Here is a 23640-nt window from a genome sequence, read left to right as displayed (position 1 = left end):
TTTAGTAGATCTTAAGATCCTAGATCTAGAGCCAGAAGGAACCTGATGGGCCTTCCAATCTGACCCTTGTGTGTTGCAGAGGAGGAAGCTAAGTCACAGGGAAATAAAGTGATTTACCCAAGAATATAGAGTTATTAAGTGGCAGAAAAAGTATTTGAACCCAAGACCTCTAAGTCCAAAGCAATGGATTCTTCCATGGCACCAAACTATCCTTGATAGTTTTATTGTAAATTAGTTTACACAAAGATAAATTATTTTCATATTGATAGGACTGACATCAGAAAAATCTGTTTTCTCAAATCTCTACCCTTTTGGTATGCAGGGTTGAATGTACTTTCTTTGAATAGTACCAGTCTTCAACGTTTCATTTATTTTGCCAGTGCTTGTCAATAATACAATTCAGAATGAAAGAACATTGGCTGCAAGAAAGAAAAGAGGACAAATGTCTGTTAGAGTGTTCATGAAGAGGTATAGAGAGAAGCCCATTCTAATTTTAATGGTGGATAAATCCTCCTTTTGCTGAAATAACTTAGAGCTTTAAAGGTTTGCTGAATTTTTCTCCCTCTTGTATTCTCAGGTAGCAAAAGTGGTCTCTTAGGCCGTTTTGAAATATAGTCTGTCTGTAACTTTAATATTATGATGGAATGTGGATCCTACTCTGACCTCTAGTCAGGTCATTCTATTCTCCTTAGTACAGCCTGTGAAAAACACAAGTGTATTGTGTAATTTAAGATTCTAAATGTGGATTCTAATCTGTTCCCCCAGTTTGGGGGAAACTGACTAAAAATCACTGATAAAATGAGTTTAGGTTTTTAAGGGTTTATTGGAAAATAGAAAGAAAAGGATTGAGAACAGAATTCTAACAGCCTGGCATTCCTATCTTTCCTCAAATTTCCTGTGAAGTCCTCTACCGCCACCACCATCAAGTCCGGAAGCCAAAAGGCCAGCGCTCTCTGCGCAGGCTCCCTTTCCTCCTTCCTGTCTCCTCCCAGACCATAGGAGGCTCCTCAAGTTGATTGGCTGGTAGCCTTGATAGACAGCACCCATGAGCAAACGTCATTTCCTGACGCCAAGGAAAAGCCACAATGCCTCTGAGGCATTTTCCTCATGGTGGAGCTTTCCACAGCAAGTCTCCAGTAGGTGGCATCATTCCAATCATTACAGTATTCTGGGAAAAGAAATGTAGACTCTCACCGTGCTTTAGGATGACTAACTTTGGCAAACATATCTTCCTACTTGAAATACCATATTATGGGGGAAAGGATAAATTTAATTTGCCTTAGGAATTAAGATATAATGTTTCCTGCAGAGACTAATATGTGTGTGGGATTACTTACGGAGATAACACTGGTAAAATATTAAAAAAGAAATCATTATAAAGGTTTCTTAATATATTATCAAGGGCAAAGAGTTAAAAATTTTAAAAGGCCATGATGATATTGACCATTATATTTTATTACCTGTTACAAAATGGAAAAAGACTTAAAGAGATGAAAAAATATAGATACATGTATCAGGGAATAAGAGAAAAAAAGAAATAGAAAGCCAGTGCAAAAAGTTTAAGGTGTATGAAGCACAGGTTAGGAAGTACTACAGTCTTTAAAAAAATAAAGAGAAAAGGTTAGCTTTTCCAATGTAAAAAATGTGACAATCCGACAAAAGGAATAAAATGTGCTGCTGAACTAAGAAAAGCAGACAGAATAATATTGTCAGAGTTGAAATGGAATAAAAAGTAATGTGATTGAATGAAACAAAAGTCTTAAAATGAAAAAAATCTGCAAATAAGGGAGAACTTTTTTCAATGTAATATTCATGTAATAGAAAACACCTGCAGGTAAAACAGATACCAGACCTGAATCAATAAAGAAGGAATAAAAAGAAGTAGCAACCTAAGTCTTCTTTTAGCTGCTACAATTTTTCCCTTCCATTTTTGGGTGTGTATAAACCTCTTTGGAGTGTCTCTCCAATATTTCCCTCTCAGACTTCCCTTTTATTCTATAACATTTGGGTGTCCCAGTGGATGGAGAGGGGAATGGAAAATAGGAATATAAAGGCATGATGGAGTCAGGAAGCCCTGATCTCAATTCCAGTCTCAAACATTTACTAATTGTGTAAATATGAGCAAATCACATAACTACTGACAGTCCAGTTATTCTCATCTGCAAAATGAGGATAATAATAGTACCTAGCCCCCAGGGTTGTTGTAAGGATCCAATGAGATAACAGTTATAAAGTGATTAGCACACAGCACATAGTATGCCATATATAAATGTGGTGGAGAGGAAGAAATAGTAGAGTATTTTCCAACTCTCTTATTTTTTAAATTCTTTTCCCCAAAGTTCCTCACCATTCTCCAGTTGAAAAATGGACAGAAGAGTAAGAGTTCAGGAAAGCAGAGGTGACTGAGTATGATCAGGAGATGCATAAGTAACACTTTTTCTGCATAGGACAAAGGGGAATTTCAAGGAGGGAGACACATTCTATAAAAGTGCTCTTGTCACTCAGGAAAAAGTACTAGTTATAGTTTAGGTAGTAAGGATGGGAAAAGAAAACCATCATCTTCTTACCTCATTTACCCTCTAAAAGCAAGTTAGGCACATAATGAGAGGCACATTCATTCTTTCAGACTACTTTTTTTTTTCTTTTTTTTCTTTTTTAGTGAGGCAATTGGGGTTAAGTGACTTGCCCAAGGTCACACAGCTAGTAAGTGTTAAGTGTCTGAGGCCGGATTTGAACTCAGGTACTCCTGAATCCAGGGCCAGTGCTCTATCCACTGAGCCACCTAGCTTACCCATTGTTTCCAAAAAGCTAGGTAGGGATTTAACATATTCAGAAAACAACTTGGGAACAAGGGAGAATCTGACATTTTGAAGTAAAAGAACCCTGATAATGAATATTTCAACTTCACTTATCTGAAAGCTGGACTTCTAATAATCTCAATTTCATAGAACACAGCTCTGAACCCAATATTAAACAAAAAAGGCTTCTGAATATTCCAAATAGTTGTTAGAACCCCTAACTTAAATCTATCAACTTTACTTTGTGTATAGTCTTTATATTTTCATTCTAATTCTATTTACTCTTAGTTAATGCAAAATTTGTGACAAGCTTGATCATTTTAAGAGGAATAAACCAAAAGGGAAGACAAATTAATAGCAGAACAATATATTTTGATTATTATTTTTTTCTTCCAGACCTGTGACATCGGGATAGGGAAACTCTTTCTAACAATGCAAATTAGCACCTGCTCTGCAATTTATATTCATTGAGACATGAACAGGGTGAGGTTAAGGAACTTGACAAGTGACATTGTTAGTACCTGTCAGAAGAGGGATTTGAACCCAGATCTACCTACATCTGTTTTTTAAATAAACATTTTTATTTAAAGTTTTGAGTTCCAAATTCTATTCCTGCCTTCCTTCCTCTCCACCCCACTCCATGAGGTAGTTAAGCAATCAGTTATAGGTTATACATATGTGATAATATAAAACATTACCATACTAGTAATTTTGTATAAGAAGACTTGAAAAAGAGGAAAAAATGAAAGTTAAAAATCGCATTCTTCAGTCTATGTTCAATAATTATCAGTTTTTTCTTTGGAGGTGGATAGTTTGCTTCATCATTAGTCCTTTGGGATTGTCTTGGATCATCGTTTTGCTGATAATAGTTGTCATTCACAGTTCTTCATTAAACAATATTGCTAACTGATATGTTAGCTCATATCAGTCTTTTCAGGTCTTTCTGAAATCATCCTGCTTGTCATTTCTTTTAGCACAATAATATTCCATTACAATCATATAGCACAGCTTGTTTAGCTATTCCCCAATTGATGGACATTCCTTTGATTTCCAATTCTTAGTCACCACAAAAAGAGCTGCTCTTTTTTTTTTTAAATCTTTGGGATAAAAACCTAACAGATGTATTGCTGGATGAAAGAGTATGCACAGTTTTATAGCCTTTTGAGCATAATTCCTATGGTTGAGTGTAATTCCTATGGCAGAGTTCACAACTCTGCCAAAAATAGATTAGTGTCCAGGTTTTCCCATATCCCCTCCAACATTCAACATTTTCCTTTTTTGTCATATTTGCCACTCTGATAGTGTGAGGTGGTACCGCAGGGTTGTTTTAATTTGTATTTCTCTGATCAATAGTGATTTAGAGCATTTTTTCATATAACTATAGATAGGTCCGATTTCTTTGTCTAAAAAGTACCTGTTCATATCCTTTGACCATTAACAATTGGGGAATGACTTGTATTTTTATAAATTTGACTCAGTAATCTATATATTTCAGAAATGAAGACTTTAAAAAAGATACTTGTTGCAAAAAATATTTCCCAGTTTTCCTTATAATTTTGGTCACATTTGTTTTGTTTGTGTAAAACCTTTTTAATTTTATATAATTGAAATTATCTATTTTACATTTTGTAATGCACTCTATATCTTCTTTGGTCCTAAATTCCTCCCCTGTCCATAAACCTGATAGATAAACCATTCTATGCCTTTTATGTATACATCATTTACCAATTTTGACCTTATTTTAGTATATGGTGTGAGATGTTATTCTATACCTAGTTTCTGCCATACTGTTTTCCAGTTTTCCCAGCATTTTCAATCTGTTGCCAATTCTTTGCTCCTCTACCTTGGGCTAGTTCTCAAAAAAAAAAAATATTGCGGGGGGAGGAGGAAGGGGAGCAATGAGGATTAAGTGACTTGCCTAGGGTCACACAGCTAGTAAATCTCAAGTGTCTGAGGTCAGATTTGAGCTCAGATCCTCCAGAATCCAGGGCTGGTGCTTTATCCACTACATCACCTAGCTGCCCCTAAAAAAACTTTTAAAAATTGGTGTCTACACTGATTTATTTCTAAGGAATATCTGATTGGTTTTTTATTACTGTGTTTGCTCTTCCAGCATAATAATTAAATTATGTATTAATTCATTGATCAAAAATGGATTTATTGAGCACCTAAGATTTATGAGAAAGTTTGAAGTAGTGATGAATAAAACAGAATTTCTACTCTCAAGCTCATAGACTATCAAGAATGATACAATAGTACAAAACAAACAAAAATTATAATGCAAGTGCCAAGTGCCATAAGAGTGATAAATAAATAAACAAAAACAAAAGGATCATATTGAAAAGTTTTCAAAAGATCTGTAACTACTAACTGATCAGGTTGTAATGCATTTCGCATCACATTTCAATAAATAAAAGTATGAGGAGACAGTAACATAGTAATTAGAGACCTGACCAAGAAAACCTAGCTTTAAATCCTACTTTTAATCTCTCACAGTTCTTGCCACCTCTCTAAGTCTAAAAAATACAGAGAAGTGGCTGACCTGTATTTGTAGAGGGACTTTCTTCACCAGGGAATTCCCTATACCAGAGAATTCAGTCGTCTAGTACCCATTCCTCTCCCATTACCAAAACCTGTATCATAGAGTTACTGTGAAGTTCAAATGAGATAATAGCTATAAAGCATCATATGAGTCATTATTATTATAAGGATGAGATAATGAGGTGACATATTTTCACCATAGGAAAGAATTTTAAGCCAGAAATATAGTAAGGTTCTAGCCCCTAAAATATCTTTTATACTTTTCTCTATTATTACAACATAAACTTGATACATTCAGAGTCAAATATGATATCAATAAGCCTGTTTAATTGTAGATATGACCGAATATTTTATCATAAGTAATAAATGTCACTCCTCTTATTTCTTCTAAAGTCCTCTGTTGATCAGTTATTTTAATCCAAGCAAAGGGGTATTTAATTTTAGAAATTAGCAGTTGTATTAACTTATAAAGCTTTGTTATTTCACTCATCTGTATACATTTTTGAAAATAGAAAGTAGAACAACTTACTCCCTTGGTTTTGTGCTCACAAGAACTCTGAGAGGCTTTTTGCTGTTTAAGCATGATTTCAAGAAGCAGTCGACTTCATTGAAAGGTCTCATAAAAACTAGGTCACCATTAATAGCAAAAATCTTTTTCCCAACTTCCATTCCAGCCATCTAAGAGAGAAATAAGAAAGAGGAAAAAATCAAATTATACTTGAATAATAAATGTATTTTTGTTTACTGAAAAAAAAACACATTAAAAGTGAAACAGAACACAACACATTTTGGAGTTCTGATATATTTCCATATATGCAAAAAAAAGACAATTTACATGGTGGAAAGAATACTGGAATCAGAGGCAGAAAAGCTGGGTTTGAAGCATGCCTCTGACATTTCTCAGCTATGTAATTATTCAATTCTGTTCCTAAAAGTATTAAGTACTAACTATATATCACTTTAGTAGGCATGGGGAATACAAATATACAAACATAAAATCCCCTGACCTCAAGTAGTTCAGATTCTTGGTCAAGTTGCAGGAACATATCATAGAACTAGAGCTAGAAGGGACTTCATAGAGGATGCCCTCTCATTTTGCAGTTAAAGAAAACTATCCTGAGGCCCAGGGAAGTTAAGTGATTTGCTCAAAGCCACACAAGGTGATCAGGTTAGGGGACTGTTCCCCACTCCCAATTCTATTAATATAATGTAATAACCTTGTTTGCCTCAGTTTCTGTAAAACAAGTTGGAGAAAAAAGTGTCAAATCACTACAGTTTCTTTGACAAGAAAACCCCAAATAGGGTCATGAAGAGTCTGACATGACTGAAAATGGCTCAAACAACAACAAAATCCATTTTAGGACTTGAACATTGATAGAGGCCTTGAATGTTAAACAAAAGAGTTTGCACTTGATTAGGATAAAGCTCCCTCTAGCTACTCTACGGTTTCATGAAGTTGATGACTATATTTTGTACCCTTCATTCTATCTCCTGTTTCTGTTTTTTTGCATTAACATTCCTGGAATATGCTCCAGCCTCACTTCTATCTCTTAGAACATCTAGTTGTTTTATTTCTCCAAGGTTTTCTCACCATAGCTTGGGGTGCTCAAATACACCTTGTATGTGACCATGAGCTCCTAGGAAGCGGGGACTGTTTTCTGCCCATTTTGTCTCTATCCTTCATCACAGTACCTGACACATACTAGGGGCTTAATTGATGCTTTGACTGATTGAACTCAAGATGCTTGAGCAAGTTCTCAAGAATGAAAAAAACAAAACAAAACACTTCCCTAATGTGCAATGGGGTGATTCAATGAAATAAGCACTTATTTTTCAAGTTGGAGAAATTAGCTCCATTACTGGCTAGATGTGTGGCCTCATCAAAGTCAGCATCTGAAAAATGAGAGGTTTAGAGTAAATGATCTTTAAAACTATAGTGTCGTATTTTGGAAAGAATTCTGACTATAGAGTCAAAGGTTGATGTTCAATCTTGTCCAATTCTTTATGACCTCATTTTGGGCATTTCTTAGTGAAGATACTAGAGTGGTTTGCCATTTTTCCCTCTAGTTTGCTTTATAGATGAAGAAACTGAGGCAAACAGGTTTAAGTGAATTGCCTAGGGCCACACAGCTAGTAAATGTCTGAAACCATATTTGAATTTTAAAAAGAGGAGTCTTCCTGACTCCAGGCACAGTATTCTATCCACAGCACCACCCTGGAGTCAGAGGACCTATAATCAAATCCTGTCTCTGATTTAGAGCAAGTCCCTCAATCTCAATGGGAATGAGTTTCCTCATATATAAAATGATGGGGTTGTACTGGATTGCAACTGAGATCTTTTCCAGTTTTAGATCTATGATCCTATATTCCCTTCTATCACTAAACCATTATGGTGTATAAATGAATTAATCATTTGCACCATTCTTCCCAAATATACAGACATCTATCGTCATCATAATCACCACCACCACCATCCTATAAAATTTATAGCAACCACTTCTCAGGGCTGTAGTGAGGATAGAATGAAACGATATTTGTAAAGTTCTTTGAAACCTTAAAGTTCTATACAGGTGTGAGCTGCTTATTTATGTAGCACCTTAAGGTTCACAAAGTGATTTACCTATATTAGCTCCAATCTTCATGGGAATCCTGTGAAATAGGTACAATCATTATTCCATTTTATCCATTAAAGAAGTGATGCTGAGATAGGTTAAACATTAGAAGCAAGATTTTAACTAGGGCCTTCTAGATTCCAAAGGCCAGCACTCTATCTTCCTGGCCAACCAGATCCCTGTTTTGTTATGTGGAGTAACTTCTCTGTGACCATTATTCAAATAATATATAATAATCTGTATCAGCTGAGCATTGTGACCCAGAAAATGATTCTGCCAAATTTGTTCCAACTGATAAGGTTCCATCAAAACTACTAGCCTCATTCTGTTGGATTATAAACCAAACTATGAGTGAAATTTAAATGATTGAGCCAATCAATTAGAACTGTGAACAGGTCCTTGCAATAAACAAAATCACTGTATGAGAAAAGTAGTGAACACTTTAAGAAATTTATATAAGAACCATATAGAGACTCTGATGGTATAAAAGCAGAATTTGTACCTACTGCAAAGGTTTTACTAACACTGGGTTTAGCCTTCTCTATTTCTTTTTCTGTTGATTTAGCCTATTCTCATATCATTCCTGATACCTAACTAAAGAAAATAGAGAGAAAGAAGAAAAGAAGTTTGAAAGGTTGATCAGACTTTCATCTGCCTTTCTCAACCAGCTGGCACATGAAGAATATAAAGTCTTCTGTTAAAAAGCCCATATATACCAAGAGGAAAATAGGTTTGTTACATCCTTGTTAGTTAAACATTACCATTTAGACTTCAGTCTATAATTAAAGGTTCTTCACACTCTGAATCCACTCAAATTCAGGTTAGGTTCCTACTATGTTTTGTTTTGTTTTTAAAAAAAATTTTTTTTTAAGTGAGGCAATTGGGGTTAAGTGACTTCCCCAAGGTCACATAGATAGTAAGTGTTAAGTGTCTGAGGCCAGATTTGAACTCAGGTACTCCTGGCTCCAGGGCCAGTGCTTTATCCACTGCGCCACCTAGCTGCCCCTGCTTTCAAATCACTTATATTCTACCTTAAGAAAATGTGATATAATTTAGGAGGAAGAGACCACTAATAATCAGGAGGATAAGGGCTGACATCCTAAAGGAGGCAACATCAAATATCAGTCTTGAAAAAGTTAAGGATTCTAAGAGGCTCCAGTAAGAAAGGATTGTACTAATTACACATGTATAACCCAAATTGAATTTCTTGCCTTTTCAATGGGAGGAATGGGGGGATGTTGTGGAAAAGAGAAAGGGTAAGAATTTGGAACTCAAAGTTTTAAAAATGAATGCTAAAAATTACTTTTACATGCAATTGGGCGAAAATAAAATGATAAATTAAAATATGTTTTTTAATTTAAGAAAAGAAAGCATTCTACTACAGATATAGAGAACTGCCTATGTAAAGGCATGGATGGGGGACAAGGAATGCCATGTTTGGAAAACCCTTAGTCCTAGACATACATAAACTTTTGCCTCTTAATATTAACCCCCCACTCACTTGATATGCATATAGGTGATTTCCTGTGTAAGGGTGGGGCTATATTGACTTTTTCACCCTCTTAAAATCAACTACCTTTGTTCAATTAGAACACTGATTGAACTAATCACTTAAAGCTGTGAACATCTCCTTGCAATAATCAAAAACACTGTATATAAAAAAAAAACTGGGGGCAGCTAGGTGGCACAGTTGATAGAGCACTGGCCCAGGAGTCAGGAATACCTGAGTTCAAATCCCGCCTCAGACACTTAACACTTACTAGCTGTGTGACCCTGGGCAAGTCACTTAACCCCAATTGCCTCACTAAAACAAACAAACAAACAAATAAATAAAATAAATAAATTTCTAAGAAATAATATAAAGGAAGGATTTATTTGAGAATCAGATAGAGATTCTGGAGGTTGTGAAGAAGAGAGGCTAGAGTAAACCTGGCATTCCAGCATAATTCAGAGAAACAATGGTAGAAATAACCTTTAGTAAAAAGGGAGATATTGGGAAGAGTCATCTGTCAACTAGAGGCACCTTGGAACAGAAGACCCAGGTTCAGGGAAGTCCCTAGAAAGCATTGGCTTTTTCCCCAACTTCCCTTTCTCATGTTGTCTGTTCACTAGTTAGTCAGAAATTTCCAATAGACTGAAAATTGCCTCAACCTCAAAGAGAATAGAAATTAACTATAGCATATACATGTAAAATTAGGCAAATATCTCAATCTCTGACTGTGTTAGGAATATTTCTAATTTGAGAGCTCAGAAAAAAATTTGATTAAACTCATAAGTTTTTCATCTAAAATATATTCCATAAAACTGAAGAAGAATGAACTTCATAGACCAGAGGGGCTATTATTTTGTATCTAGCCTTAAAGAATCCAGTTAGCCTAACAGGTTATTATACCTGTAATACCTTTGCTTAGCTGGTTTACCTTCTCTACTCTCAAACATAATAGTATGTCTCTCCTATATAAATATAAATCTGTTTTCTAAAATCAATTTAAAATTTCTGTTATTTTTTTAAAGAGAGGTGGGGGTGCTCTGGAAAGCTAAGTAGCACAGAGGAGAGAGTTCTGGGCCTGGAGTCAGGAAAACTCATTTTCCTAAATTTAAATCTAGCCTCAGATGCTTAGTATCTGTGTGACCCAACACAAGTTACTTAATCCTGTTTGCCTCAGTTTCCTGAACTGTAAAATGAGTTAGAGAATGAAATGGAAAATTACTCCAAGAAAACCCCAAATGGGGTCGTGAAGAGTCAAAAATTACTAAAATGAACAACAACAATAAACAACAGAGTGATATAGATGAGAAATGTTACATGTACTTTTGTTTCTGGGTTTTTGTTTTTTGGTGAGGCACCTGGGGTTAAGTGACTTGCCAGGGTCACACAGCTAGTAAGTGTTAAGTGTCTGAGGCCGGATTTGAACTCAGGTACTCCTGACTCAGGGCCGGTGCTCTATCCACTGCCTACATGCACTTTTAAATGAAGTCACTGTTTGTTAGTTTTATTTAACTGTTTTACTTTTTTTCTAAAAGACATCTCAGGAAGTGAGTAATCTGTAAAATGTGTAATGTAAAAACAGAACACATCAATAATTTTTTTAAATTTAAGATCCACCTTTTTTTCATAAAACCTGATCAACCCGATTATCCCAACATGAAATTATCTCTCCTTCTCTGTACTGTTATGAACTGACCCCTTATAAACTATGATAAACTTTATAATTTGTGAGTAGGAGAAGTTGGAAAGGAGAAGGGAAAATAAGTTTATTGACTTCTGTGGCACTTAATTCAATTTTTAAAATCTGCCCATTCACTCTCTGTTTCATTTATGCAAACCTTATCTTCCTATCATGACTATAAACCTCTTAAGTTCAGGGACCACATCTCAAATTTCTTTTGAATATCATAGAGACTAAAGGGAAAGCTATATTTTAGGTCCTGAATAATCAATAATAAAATTATCATCATCAGAATAATTTACTATTGCTTCTTCTCTACCTCCCTTTAGAGAAAATACCTGGGTTCTCTCCTTTGGCATGGGAATAGAGTAAAGGCATCAGCTTATGAAGAACTGTAGCCAGGAACAGGAGAGGAAGGAAGTTTTTAATCTCTACTAATATGTTACCACCTCCTTTGTGGTCCTAAAGTACATACAATCCTGAGCAATATCTTTTGCTGTCTGTCTCTATCCTGATCCAAATAAACAGCTCTGGAAGTTGTGTTAATTCTTTCAGGCCACCAGAGTATCAGTGTAGTGAAATGGTTTCTGAAAACAGCAACTTAGAAATTCGAGTACATGAGCTACCTAGAACATGTAGATAGACTGAGAAATTGTTGTTTAACAGATGTTATGACTCAAAAATAAAAAAAGCAAAAACTCTACCAATCTACAAGTTTCCATTGAATATAATAATACATGAAATAAAAGAGCAAACTGAAAAAGTATGATTCAGAAAGTTAAGTAACTGAATTATAAGATTGAACATATCCAAGTTTTGCATAAAATCCAACTCCTCTTACATTAATTGATTCACCAGAGGCAAAGCTATAAAAGGTTGTCTAAGGGTACCATCTAATGGAACAAGCTCTGCTAGAGAACATTTTATTAAAGATATATCCAGAAGGACCTGTTTTAGGAAGATTTCCTTTGGAAAATAATATTTTCCCCAGGAGCTGTGGGAGGCAACTGCAAATATTTTTGGGGTGTGTGTGTGTGTGTGTGTTTTACCTGACTGGACCACTTAACAAGATTTTTATCAGAAGATAGGTAGTTTGAGAGAAGCCTCTGTGTGTATAATTTTGGGTTAAATGTATATGTGGAATACACAAGGTATAGGAAAGTGGATATTTTTTATTATTGTAATTGGAGTTCATTGTCCTATGAGTACTCTGAGCTGTCTAGAATAGAACTCTGACTTCTATTAGTAAATAGCTGAATTTTTTGTGCTACTACAATTGCTAGATTTTGAGATATGATAATAGCATTTTGGAATTTTGAAACAAATTGGTTCAATTTCCTTACAATAAGAGTTTTCTAAAAGCAGGATGTGTTGCTTCACGGAGTAATGAGTTCCTTCTCACTAGAGGTTTTCAAACATTATGACCATTTTGTCAGCAGCATTATTTGTAGAATTCTTAGTCACATATGGGTTGGACCAGACAGCCTCTGAGGTCTCTTTCAACTCTGAAGTTCTGTCATTTATCATGGTATCTGAAATGGAATTAGATTCAATACCAAAAGCTATCACACATATTTTTCTATCTTGATGGAAAGTGTAAATGGTGGAGGATTTATTCAGTGATTTTTCCATTGTAAATTCTGATTGCTATTGAAAATGAAGCAAATAATTCCATAGGAGATTTCTGAATATAAAATATATAGTATAAGTTTAGAATATTCCTCACAAGGTTGATAGGGAAAAAAGCATGGGTTGTTCTGTGCAAATCCATTACCACTAATAGAAATTACAACCCCAAGCAAATACCTTATTGATTAGGATCACTAGCATTATCTTCATAGATGAAAGAAAACCCATTATCATCATGTTGTCTACAGTGAGAGTATGAAATTGTATTGAATATACAAATAATATAACCACATACTCTGTGATCAAAATGAGAAGCTAAATCACATATATGTAAGGTGACATGACAAAATTTAGAAGAAGTGATATTTGAGGAAGTAAAGTGTGATATACTACATATTGAATACATAACTGTTGAGAGGAAATGAAGTGAATGGATATCCATTGTTTAATGGATTATTATCACTATTAAATCTCTATTACCATTATCTTCAATGGAGAAAATGTTTTTTAATAAATAAAGCAGACTTTCTTCTGTTCACATTCCACCAATTAAAATCAGAAAGATATACATTTACCTTGGAATTCAGAAACACTCTAGAAATAGATAATGGAATGTATGGAAATATAAAAAAATCCTCTGTTTAAAGCAGCTAAATGGGATTTCTATCTCAAACATCTACTTCTCCTTCAGGTCTAATCCAGTGCTTTCTAAAATAGTAGTAATATCAAACATCTAAATGATGGCTTAGGATTTGCAAAGGGCTTTTACACAGACATGTTCAGTTCAGCTTGAACAAGCTCACAAGAACCAACTGTTAAATTTTCCATGTGATCATTTACACAGAAATATACTGAGGTGCCACAAATTAATTCTTGATTTATCTTGATTTCTTGTTTTCTTGATTGGCTATACTTAAGAAAGTATTTAATAATGTAGATTGAACTTCAAAATATGTCACTTGAATTTTTTTTTCAGGAGAGATTCATTTACCAGCAAACTTCTGCATTTACATATATTATCACATTTGATCATCACAAGAACCCCTGTGAATTACATGTTATTATTATCCCCATATCACACACATGAAACTGAGGCTGAAAGAGTTCAACATGATTTACCAGGAGTCAGAAAACTAGAAGACGTCTGATGCAGGATTCAAATTCTGCCTCAAGGTAAACATCTCCACTATGCTGACTAGATGGAGATCTGACATATTTCCCCTACTTAATGATTTTGTCTGGTTCCAGTTAACCTTACTAGGTCTCCTAGTATTTCTGGTCAGGTTATGACCTAAAAAGAACTCTCAATTCCACTCTTCAAAAACCTATACATCACTGGAGCAAGAAAGGAGAGGAATGATTTGAGAGATGTCCTGAACGGTAGTGCCAGAGAAAAATTTTCCACAAACAGTGTTCCTCAGTCCTTAATAAAAACACTTAAAGACCTAGGATTTCCATTCATTTATGGCTTGTGATCCTGGCAATGAGATTGTGAATTGAAAGTCAACAAATATTGTATTTAAGAAGAACCACAACCATTGAATTAATAAGGATTTATTGACACCTTACCATAAGCCAGACACTGTACTAAGCAATCAAGAAACAAAGACAAAATGGAAACAGGGCTTGACTTCAAGGAGCTTAAATTCCAATGGGGAAGACAACATCTGTCTATAAAAGTCTGTATAATATATACAAAACAAATTAGATAGGTTGAAGGAAAGTATGGAAGGATTCCTTATACTTGTGTTTTATAAATTCCACAAAAATTCTGCACCATATTTTTTTTTAAATACCATAATTCCTTACCTCTGCATTTGATCCCTTTTCCACCAATTTAATGATTGGCACTTTATTTTATCTTCTAATCCAAAACCATAGCTCTCCCTCATTTGATTTAATCTGAAATGGGATAAAAATTGGTGTTATAATTAAATCATAGGAAGCCAAAGGTAAATCTCAAATAGGATCATATAAAGTATATTAGTGTCTTGGTATCTATTGGACAGGAAAATCCATAGATCATATCAATCAACTTACCAATAATGATTTAGCAATAACATTTTCCACAACTTTTAAATCATGTTTCATAAGTCTATGTTTCATATTTGATCCTTCCATTTCTTCATCCGCAAAAAAGCGAAAAAGTAAGGGTTCATCTTTGAATTCCACTTTTTTCAAGGACTAAACAAAAAGATAGATTAATATTTTTAATAAATTAAAATGAATGGATACTATAAATCATTTGACACAAATTGAAACTATTAATGAACTGGATTGTATGGTCCATAGAAAGTGTTAAGGCTCTAATTACATTAATAAAACTATCTCCGTTCCCCAGAATACATAGCTCAAAGGACAAATATTTTATTTAAGCTATTATCTAAGGAAATGTGAATTTCAAAAATTAAAAACACATTCTAATTTTAACATCTTTGTTATTAGCAAAACCTGTTGCTCTCTAAATGACATCTGTAGCTAAACAGATTATAATACTGCATCCAAGAAAGTCATGAAATCCTGACATAGGAAATCTATTGGGGACATTGCCATGCCCTTAACACATAATTATGTGTTTTTGGAAGTTTAGTAACATTCTTAGGATGTTTTTTAAAGTCCTAAGTAACTATGAAAAAATGTAAATGTGTTGCATGCTGCCTTACGATGTGTGTACAGTTCCCACTTAATTAGATATTTGGTCTAAAACTTCTAAGCAGAATTATGTCCTCTGGGTTAAATGTGATTTTAGTTTTCCATGAACTTCCAGCACTTTGCTTTTCAAAAGCAAAAGTCTCAGATAAACATTTGAAAAAAATAAATTTTATTCATCTATTTTTAACTTCAACATATCCAACAATGCCTCTAAGATTACTGGCTAATAAAGGCCAGTAATATACAATATATAGTACAGTTTGGGCCATACAGAGTCTCTAAAAGTCTTAGCATGATTGTAAGTTTTAATTGCTTATCAGATCTATAGGTCCTTATCTATTAAGAAAAATGAAGCTAACTAAGTTTGATTGGACCATATAATGTGTGTTCTATAGGATTTTGATAATCACTTTTTTAAAAAGTTTAACCATACGTATTTCATCTTTTCTATTTTTAGTAACAGGAAGTCACTTAAAAATGATAAAAATTAAGCCAAAGGAAATGCTTCATATCCAAAACAGATGTGTGTGCATACATACATACACATATGCATGTCTTTTTTTTTTTAAAAAAATGCCCTATCGGGGGCAGCTAGGTGGCGCAGTGGATAAAGCACCAGCCCTGGATTCAGGAGTTCCTGAGTTCAAATCCGGCCTCAGACACTTGAAACTTACTAGCTGTGTGACCCTGGGCAAGTCACTTAACACCCATTGTCCCGCAAAAAAAAAAAAAAAAAAATTTAAAAAATGCCCTATCTATATGATACAAACATTTTATAAAAACATAGATACTATTGGTTCCCAATTTTTTTCCATAACAAGCGTCTGTCTATAAAAATCACTGAATGCAGTATTTGGCTTATAGAAAATGCTTAATAAATTCTTGTTAACTATAATAATAGCTACCAATTTGTGTGGCTTTAAGTTTTACAAATCATTTAAAATATAACATTTTATATCTATAGGAACCCCAGAGAAGTAGGTTGTCATGAATGTCTCTATTTTATAGATGAGGAAACTGAGACTGAGAGTAATTAAGTGACTTTTTCCAGGTTCACAAAATTAGTCTAAGGCTAGATTTAACTCAGATCTCCCTGATTCCAGGTCAAACCCTCTACTACGCTACCTAGTTGTTCTTTGATTGGATGATTGATAAAATTCAGGTCATGAGTCTGGAATGCTACATCTTCTATAAAACCTTTCTTTAACATGTATTTAAAATAGACGTATTTATTAAATAACAACTTATTCCCTAAAGGAGGAAATAAAAGTCTACAGGTTTTCTTGCCATGTTAAAATGTCATTTCTGTGAAATTACAATTTCTTTTCTTTATCTTAAATTTCCTAAAGGGCAAGGATGGCATATTTCTAACCTACTGCTCTAGGTCAATACTCTAAACAGAAATATTCTACAACTTTGGGTTTGCCAAGGTTCTCTTTTATAGTTCTTCCTCTTCTGTTAAGATTAGCAACCTTCGGGAAATGCTTAGGTCAAAGTAGCAGATGCTGTAAAAATATAAAAATGAAAGATCTTCCTAGAGTCTCAGCTGACTAAGGTAGTACATTCTAGATGAATCAAATGCCAAAGGAATCATCTGGGGGTGCAAAAGTCAAACAGAGCAGACAAGAAAGAAAGCAATCTTCTAACTTGAAACTTCAAAGCAAAAGGACCCTTAAAAGCACACAGTCAATAATCTTTATAAGATAGCAGAATAGGAGGAAACAATATAGTCCATCTCTCCTGATAACTATTCTCATAAAGATCTCAGAAGAGCATCAAACTGGAGAATGATTGGAAATCTGTAGCTAAACCACAGTGGGATATCTTTCCATTGCAAGAGCTGACCTATGAGCAAGTGATCAGAACAGAAGAGAAGTGGGTCAAGATCATGGAAAAAGCCCCTGAAGCACAACAGGGCCACAATTCTAAAGCGCTGATGTCAGGTCATGAATTGGGAATGTTGAAGATGCAGGAACTATGTTGATGTTCTAAACTAGGAGAGGGGAGAACTAGGTTAACAGTCAATATTGCCACTGCTACAGCTGCAGAATCTTCTATCTAGTTGATAAGGTTTTGGTCCTAGCAACTATTTACTGGAGTCACACTCAAGGGCAGATCTATATCTGTATTACCTAGACCTAGACCAGAATCTTGAGCCTAGAAAGCCCAGGAGGACTTCAATCAGATTGTACCATTCATTAGACCACATGAGAATCAGTAGAGAGTTTGCAATTCTCTGCCCAAGTTTCCTTGTGATTGTTGAGGAAACACAATATGCAATACCTGGAGAACATAGAGGCAGGATACCATATACTAATAGGCTAGGACCATACAAAGTCATCATAGTCCAGGCAGAATTAAAACAGAGCATAGCCCTAACATAAAATCCTGATCTATGAACTAAGGCTTATAGAATGAGTAAGCAAGTAAAGAGCTATTATAAAGCGAGGAATATGAGAAGAGAATATTCTAATACACATATAAGCAAAACCTCAAATTGGACACAAGATCAATTAGAATTCCTAGAAAAAATGAAGTAATAGGAAAGTATAATATTTCCTCAGATAATTCTAAGTAGTTTTTGAAAGTTTCAGTAGAATTTCAACCTGAGGAATTATCAAATAATTTTAATCACATTTTAATGATTTCCTATATTAATCAACATTTAATAAAACCATTAATTTTGATGTTTTAAAAAAAACCCACTTGTCATTTCATCAGGACAGAAGAATCATCTGTAGGCTCAAAACCTAATATGTTAACATGCTATGTATGGCAGAATTATTTGGAAGGGATGGAAGACTGAGTAGCAATAATAGGGAAATAGGGAAGGTAATCACCATGAGCTTGGATACTGAATACTGAACTTAAATCAGGATGAGAAGGTCCATTTCTTGGCTCTGCTACTTACAAGCTGTTTGTTACCACAGACTAGGCATCTTGATCTGTTCAAGACTTTTTTCTCATTTTCAAAATGAAAATAAATATTCATTAGCTACCACCCTAAAAGTACTTTGTGAACTATGAAGAGCCATATAGAGGTTATCATTATCATGTCATATGGTGATATTGCCATTCTTTTATAGTTACATATTTATGGAGGGCCCTACACTGGGTATACTTTTACTCTGGCCCTGCTCTGAATTTCTTCTTCATCTGAGGAGAAAATTAGAACATGCTGATGTTTCCATTCTTAGTAAGGAACTCATGTTCATTCTCACTAGACAATAAAACAATAGATTAAACATCTAAACTTTTAAAAGATGAATTCTTACCATGGTGCATAAATCCATTGTCACAAAGACCTACACCAAAGATCATTGCCTCTTCTCTGGTCCGGCAATCCCCCTATTATCCACAAAAGCAAGGCACAATTAAATTAATGAGAATGGAGAGGTTTTGCTTCACCCTTTCCCATGTGTCTAATTACCATTAACATGTTCCAATAAAAAATCATTACAGATTGTGGGATACAGTTTGATCACCATCCCACAGAGTATTTTCTCCCTAGAAAATTGTCACATGGTCATTAAATTTTTTTCTTCAGCATTAAATTAGCAAAATAGATATAACATTTCTTGAGAAATAAAATAAACCTGCATATTAATTACAAAAATAAAATGAATAAGTAATCATATTATTCAAATATCCTAAATTTAACATCTATTGATTTTGATAGTAGACATAGTAAAAAAAAAAAAGAAAAAAAGAAATGAAAAGAAAAACAAAGAAAAAAAACAACTGAGAACACAAGTACTAAAGGAGGTTGTCATGATCATGACCAAGAAATATTATTAAGCCCCCATATTCAATGTGTAAAATCTGTACAAAGAAAATTGCACAGATGTGCCTCCTGCCTCTAATAATGTTATAAGGTTACATAAGCCCATATGTTCTATGTAAAACTGTTCAAAGAATTTATACAGATGTGAACCTTGTCTTCCAGAAAGCCACATACAGTCTTAATTCTATGATCCTATGATGTCATGAACTGTTGTATGCAACATGGTACAATGGGACAACAAAGATGTTCCAGGAACTTAAGAAGACTATGAAAACTTCCTTCAGAGAATTATTTTAAAACATACAGATTCCTATCTTTGAAGGATAATAGAATACTAGAATATACTCTGAGATGGACTTTCTGAATCCAGCCTTTCATCCCTTCTGTCTTATGAATATCAATGGCAAGGCAATCTTTTTAAAAAGATATTGTATTTCTTCCAACTTCCAAATGCAACAAATAGAAATGGGTGTTCCAAATCCTTTGCAGTTTTGCTTCAACCCACCTACCCAAAGTTATTCCCCTCTACATCTTCCTAAAATTATTAGGCTTTTCCTTTCACTATCCTATAAACAGGTCATGTTCTCTGTGTTTGCCTTAAAAACTCTTTTTCACTTGTCTACCCAAGACACATTTTGAGTTCCACTTCCCTAAAACCTTTCCTTTTTTTTTTCTATTTCCCACTGATTCTTTTCCTCTGAATTCAGAGTCCATATGTGTATGTATATACACTTAATTTTATATACAATCCTATATAATAGTATTAGTTTATACAATTATCTAATTTATAACTCTTGTCATTGTCATACATATACTACCTAATAAAATAGTGTTGGCTCTCTCCAAACTTGCCATCATTCTTCAACTATGTTCTCCCTTTGTCTTTTTGGCTCCCTTCTTCCATTGTAAGTTCCCTTTCCCCCTAAAAAAGACTATATGCCCCTATTCCTCCATGCCAGCATCAAAACAAGAAGAGAATAGCCACTTCCCTCAAGGAGCTTATAGTTTATCTAATACAACAGGTTTTATTATCTTCATTGTACAGATTAGGCAACAGAGGCTCAGAAGTTGAACTTCATTCTCTCTTGATTCAAGACTAGTGCTCTTTCTACTATAGCAGACTGTGTTTTAATTATTACTTCTATATTAAAGATTCCAGAATCCACATATGTCACATTAATTACTCCAATTGTGCAGTTCCAAATGCTTTCACACTCAATGGTCAATGAACATTTATTATGTGTCTGCAATGTAACCAGACAAATCACCAGAATGCCAAGGTGGTAGCTCAAACCTACCCCTACCCTAAACCTACCATTTCGTTCAAACATTTCAATTTCTCTTGAAGGTACTAACATCTTCCCAATTTTCTGGATTTAAAACCTCCACAGCATTCCTTTTTGCTCAATAGCTAACATCTTCTATGGTACTTTAAAATTTTTTAATTACTTTACATAAATTATCACAGTTGTCCTCACAATTCTGTCAGGTAGGTGCACTTTTTTCAGATAGGAAAACTAAGGCTGATTTGCTCAGGGGTCACATACCTAGAAATTATCTGGGGCTGTATTTAAACTTAGGTCTTCCTGACTCAAAGTCTTACTCTCTAGTCATTGCACCACATAGCTGCCTGGTGATTTTTCTTTTTTTATCATAAAAGTTATTTTATTGTTTTCCAGTTAAGATAGTTTCTAACATTTGTTTTCATAAGATTTTTAGTTCCAAATTTTTCTCCCTCCCTCCCTTTTCCTCTCCCCTCCCCATGACAGAAAGCAATCTGATATGGGTTATATATGTACAATCACATTAAACATATTTCTGCATTAGTCATATTGTGAAGAAAAGAAAAAAAAATGACCAAAAAGTAGAACCAGTATGGTTCAATCTGCATTCAGAATCCACAGTTCTTTTTTCTGTATGTGGAGAACATTTTCTATCATGAGCTTTTTGGAATTGTCTTAGATCATTGCACTGCTGAGAAGAGCCAAGTCTATCATAGTTGATTATCACACAATGTTGCTGTTACTGTGTACAATGGTCTTCTGCTTCTGCTCACTTCACTCAGCATCAGCCACTTAAGTCTTTCCAAGTTTTTCTGAAATCTGCCTGCTCACCATTTCTTACAGCATGGTGATTTATATCCAGTTTCCTAAATCCCTACTCGTTGTACCTTCAATACCTCTCTACCACTCTTGCCCTTCTCTGCATTTACAATGCCAATTTTCAAGTTCAGGTTCTCATTACCACTTACCTAGAGTTGTAATAGCTTCAATATCGGTCTCCTTAGATCCTCTTTTCCTTCTCCAATTCATCTACAGCTACCAAAATAATTTTCAAAAGCAGCATTGTGACCATGCCCCAACAATTTGACTACAATCATCCTTTCCAATCATTTTTCACATTACTTCTCTTCACTTACTAATATGATCCATCTTAACCAACTAATTCCCCAAACTCAATATGCTATTTCCTACCTTTCCATTTAGAGTTGGAAGGGGCCTTAGAGGTTACATGGTCAAAATTAGTATCCCTTTGCCCAAATAACTGCTTATCTAACTTTTGCTTAAAGACCTCTATTAAGAAAGAACCAATCGGGGTGGCTAGGTGGCGCAGTAGATAAAGCACCAGCCCTGGATTCAGGAGTACCTGAGTTCAAATCCGACCTCAAACACTTAAACACTTACTAGCTGTGTGACTCTGGGCAAGTCACTTAACCCCAATTGCCTAACTTAAAAAAAAAAAGAAAGAAAAAAAAGAAAGAACCAATCAAATCTCAAGGCAGTCCATTCACAGTTCTAATTGTCTGGAAGTTTACCCTATGTAAAGTTTAAATCTTTTCCTCTGCAAGTTCCCTGTTGCTCTTAAATATGTCCTCTGTGGTCAAACAAGAAAATGCCTTATCTCGCTGCTACATGATAACCCTTTGAACAGTTTAAGATAGCCATAATGGGGCCTCATCTTTCTCATCTCTAAAATGAGATGGAGGCTTTGTTCCAGTTATGCATCTATGAATCTATCATTAAAGCTATAATCCCTCTATACAAGGATAGCTTCAGATGATAAGCATTAGCCTTTTATGAACTCAGAAGAATAAAAAATATCACTTTATAATTCTCCAATAGATCTGTGATTTCATTAATGTGGGTTTCCTCACTGAAGATGCAGATTACAGCCCATCAATGCCTGCTAATTGTGTGCAATCCTTATGCAAGCCTCCCATAAATCCAACATAGGGGGACCATCCAGTGTACCAAGAATATCTCTCTCATTCTCTTGAAATCAAGGATTGTATACCAATGGGACATAGGGCTACTCAACAGTTATTCTTGCACCCTTGCTCTGAGACCAGCCCGTTCTTTTACTCTAGTTACACATTTCTCTGAAGAATATTACATAACATCAGAATGAAAGAAAATTATAATAACTACATAAAATATAAAGCTAACTGAATTATGTTTATTTATAAGCCACATTCTACCCTAATTAAAATTATTTTGCTACCATTATTATATAAATGGTTTTTGAAAGTATTTTAGAAATCATTGGAAATATCATATTTCACTTTTATATCTTTAGGCCATCCTTTTCTATTTTATCAAAAAGTGTTAGCTTTTTGTTTTTTTGTTTTGTTAAACTTTCTGTTTTAGTAAAAAAAATATCATTGTATCATCCTCAGCCAATTTATTCTAGATCATTTCATCAGGATCTCTCTTCTACTCATTAAACTCTATCTAGTAATATAATTATAGATGTGTATAAATGATGTCTTCTTTAATATAAATTCCTTTGAGGGTTCCTATTTTCTGCTTTTTTAACCTCAATATCTAGTACATTGCCTTGTATGTGATAAGTATTCAATAAATCTTTGTTGAATTGTTTGATTAATTCTAAAAAAAAAGTTATTCAGAAACCTGAGGCCTCTTTTTAGTATTCTATAAATAAATTTAAAATGAGGAAAAACCCACTAGTCTTTTCATTCAGTCATTTTTCAGTTGCGTCTTACTCTTCATAACACCATTTGGTATTTCTTGGAAAAGTTACTGAAGTGGTTTGGCATTTCCTTTTCCAACTCATTTTACAAAAGAAGAAACTGAGACAAACAGGGTTAAGTAACTTGCCCAGGGTCATAAAGCTAATAAGTGTCTAAGGTCAGTATTTGAACTTCGGAAGATGTGTCTTCCTGACTCCAGGTCCTGCATATTATCCACTAGTTGCATATTAGCCATCTAGCTGTCCCTCAAGAGTCTTATCATAAAGATAAATCAAATTTAAAATACTTCACTATCATATGAATCACAAATTAAACCCATTATGATTAAGTAATAAAAAGGCTTGCAATGAGAGTTGGTGCGCTTCAGTAGAGGAGGAGTTGGACTTGAATTAAGAAGGACTTCATGGGGTCACAACGTTGCACCCTGACATATTGTGACTATATATTCCTAGTGAAATCACTT

At 34.4% G+C, this 23640-nt stretch overlaps 1 protein-coding gene across 1 annotated transcript in view; it reads right to left on the bottom strand.

Moving 5' to 3' along the window:
- Positions 1-23640, bottom strand: part of PREX2 (phosphatidylinositol-3,4,5-trisphosphate dependent Rac exchange factor 2) — a 417236-nt gene that overhangs the window by 179654 nt on the left and 213942 nt on the right. The window contains 5 exon segments of the mRNA XM_043975911.1: positions 5869-6017; positions 14560-14652; positions 14791-14919; positions 14921-14934; positions 18678-18750. Coding sequence (XP_043831846.1) covers positions 5869-6017; positions 14560-14652; positions 14791-14919; positions 14921-14934; positions 18678-18750 — 458 coding nt within the window.

This window comes from Dromiciops gliroides, chromosome 1, assembly GCF_019393635.1.
Source record: "Dromiciops gliroides isolate mDroGli1 chromosome 1, mDroGli1.pri, whole genome shotgun sequence".
In the NCBI taxonomy this organism is placed as follows: domain Eukaryota; kingdom Metazoa; phylum Chordata; class Mammalia; order Microbiotheria; family Microbiotheriidae; genus Dromiciops; species Dromiciops gliroides.
The sequence above is the reverse complement of the archived record's forward strand: the minus strand, read 5'-3'. Positions and strand labels throughout refer to the sequence as shown.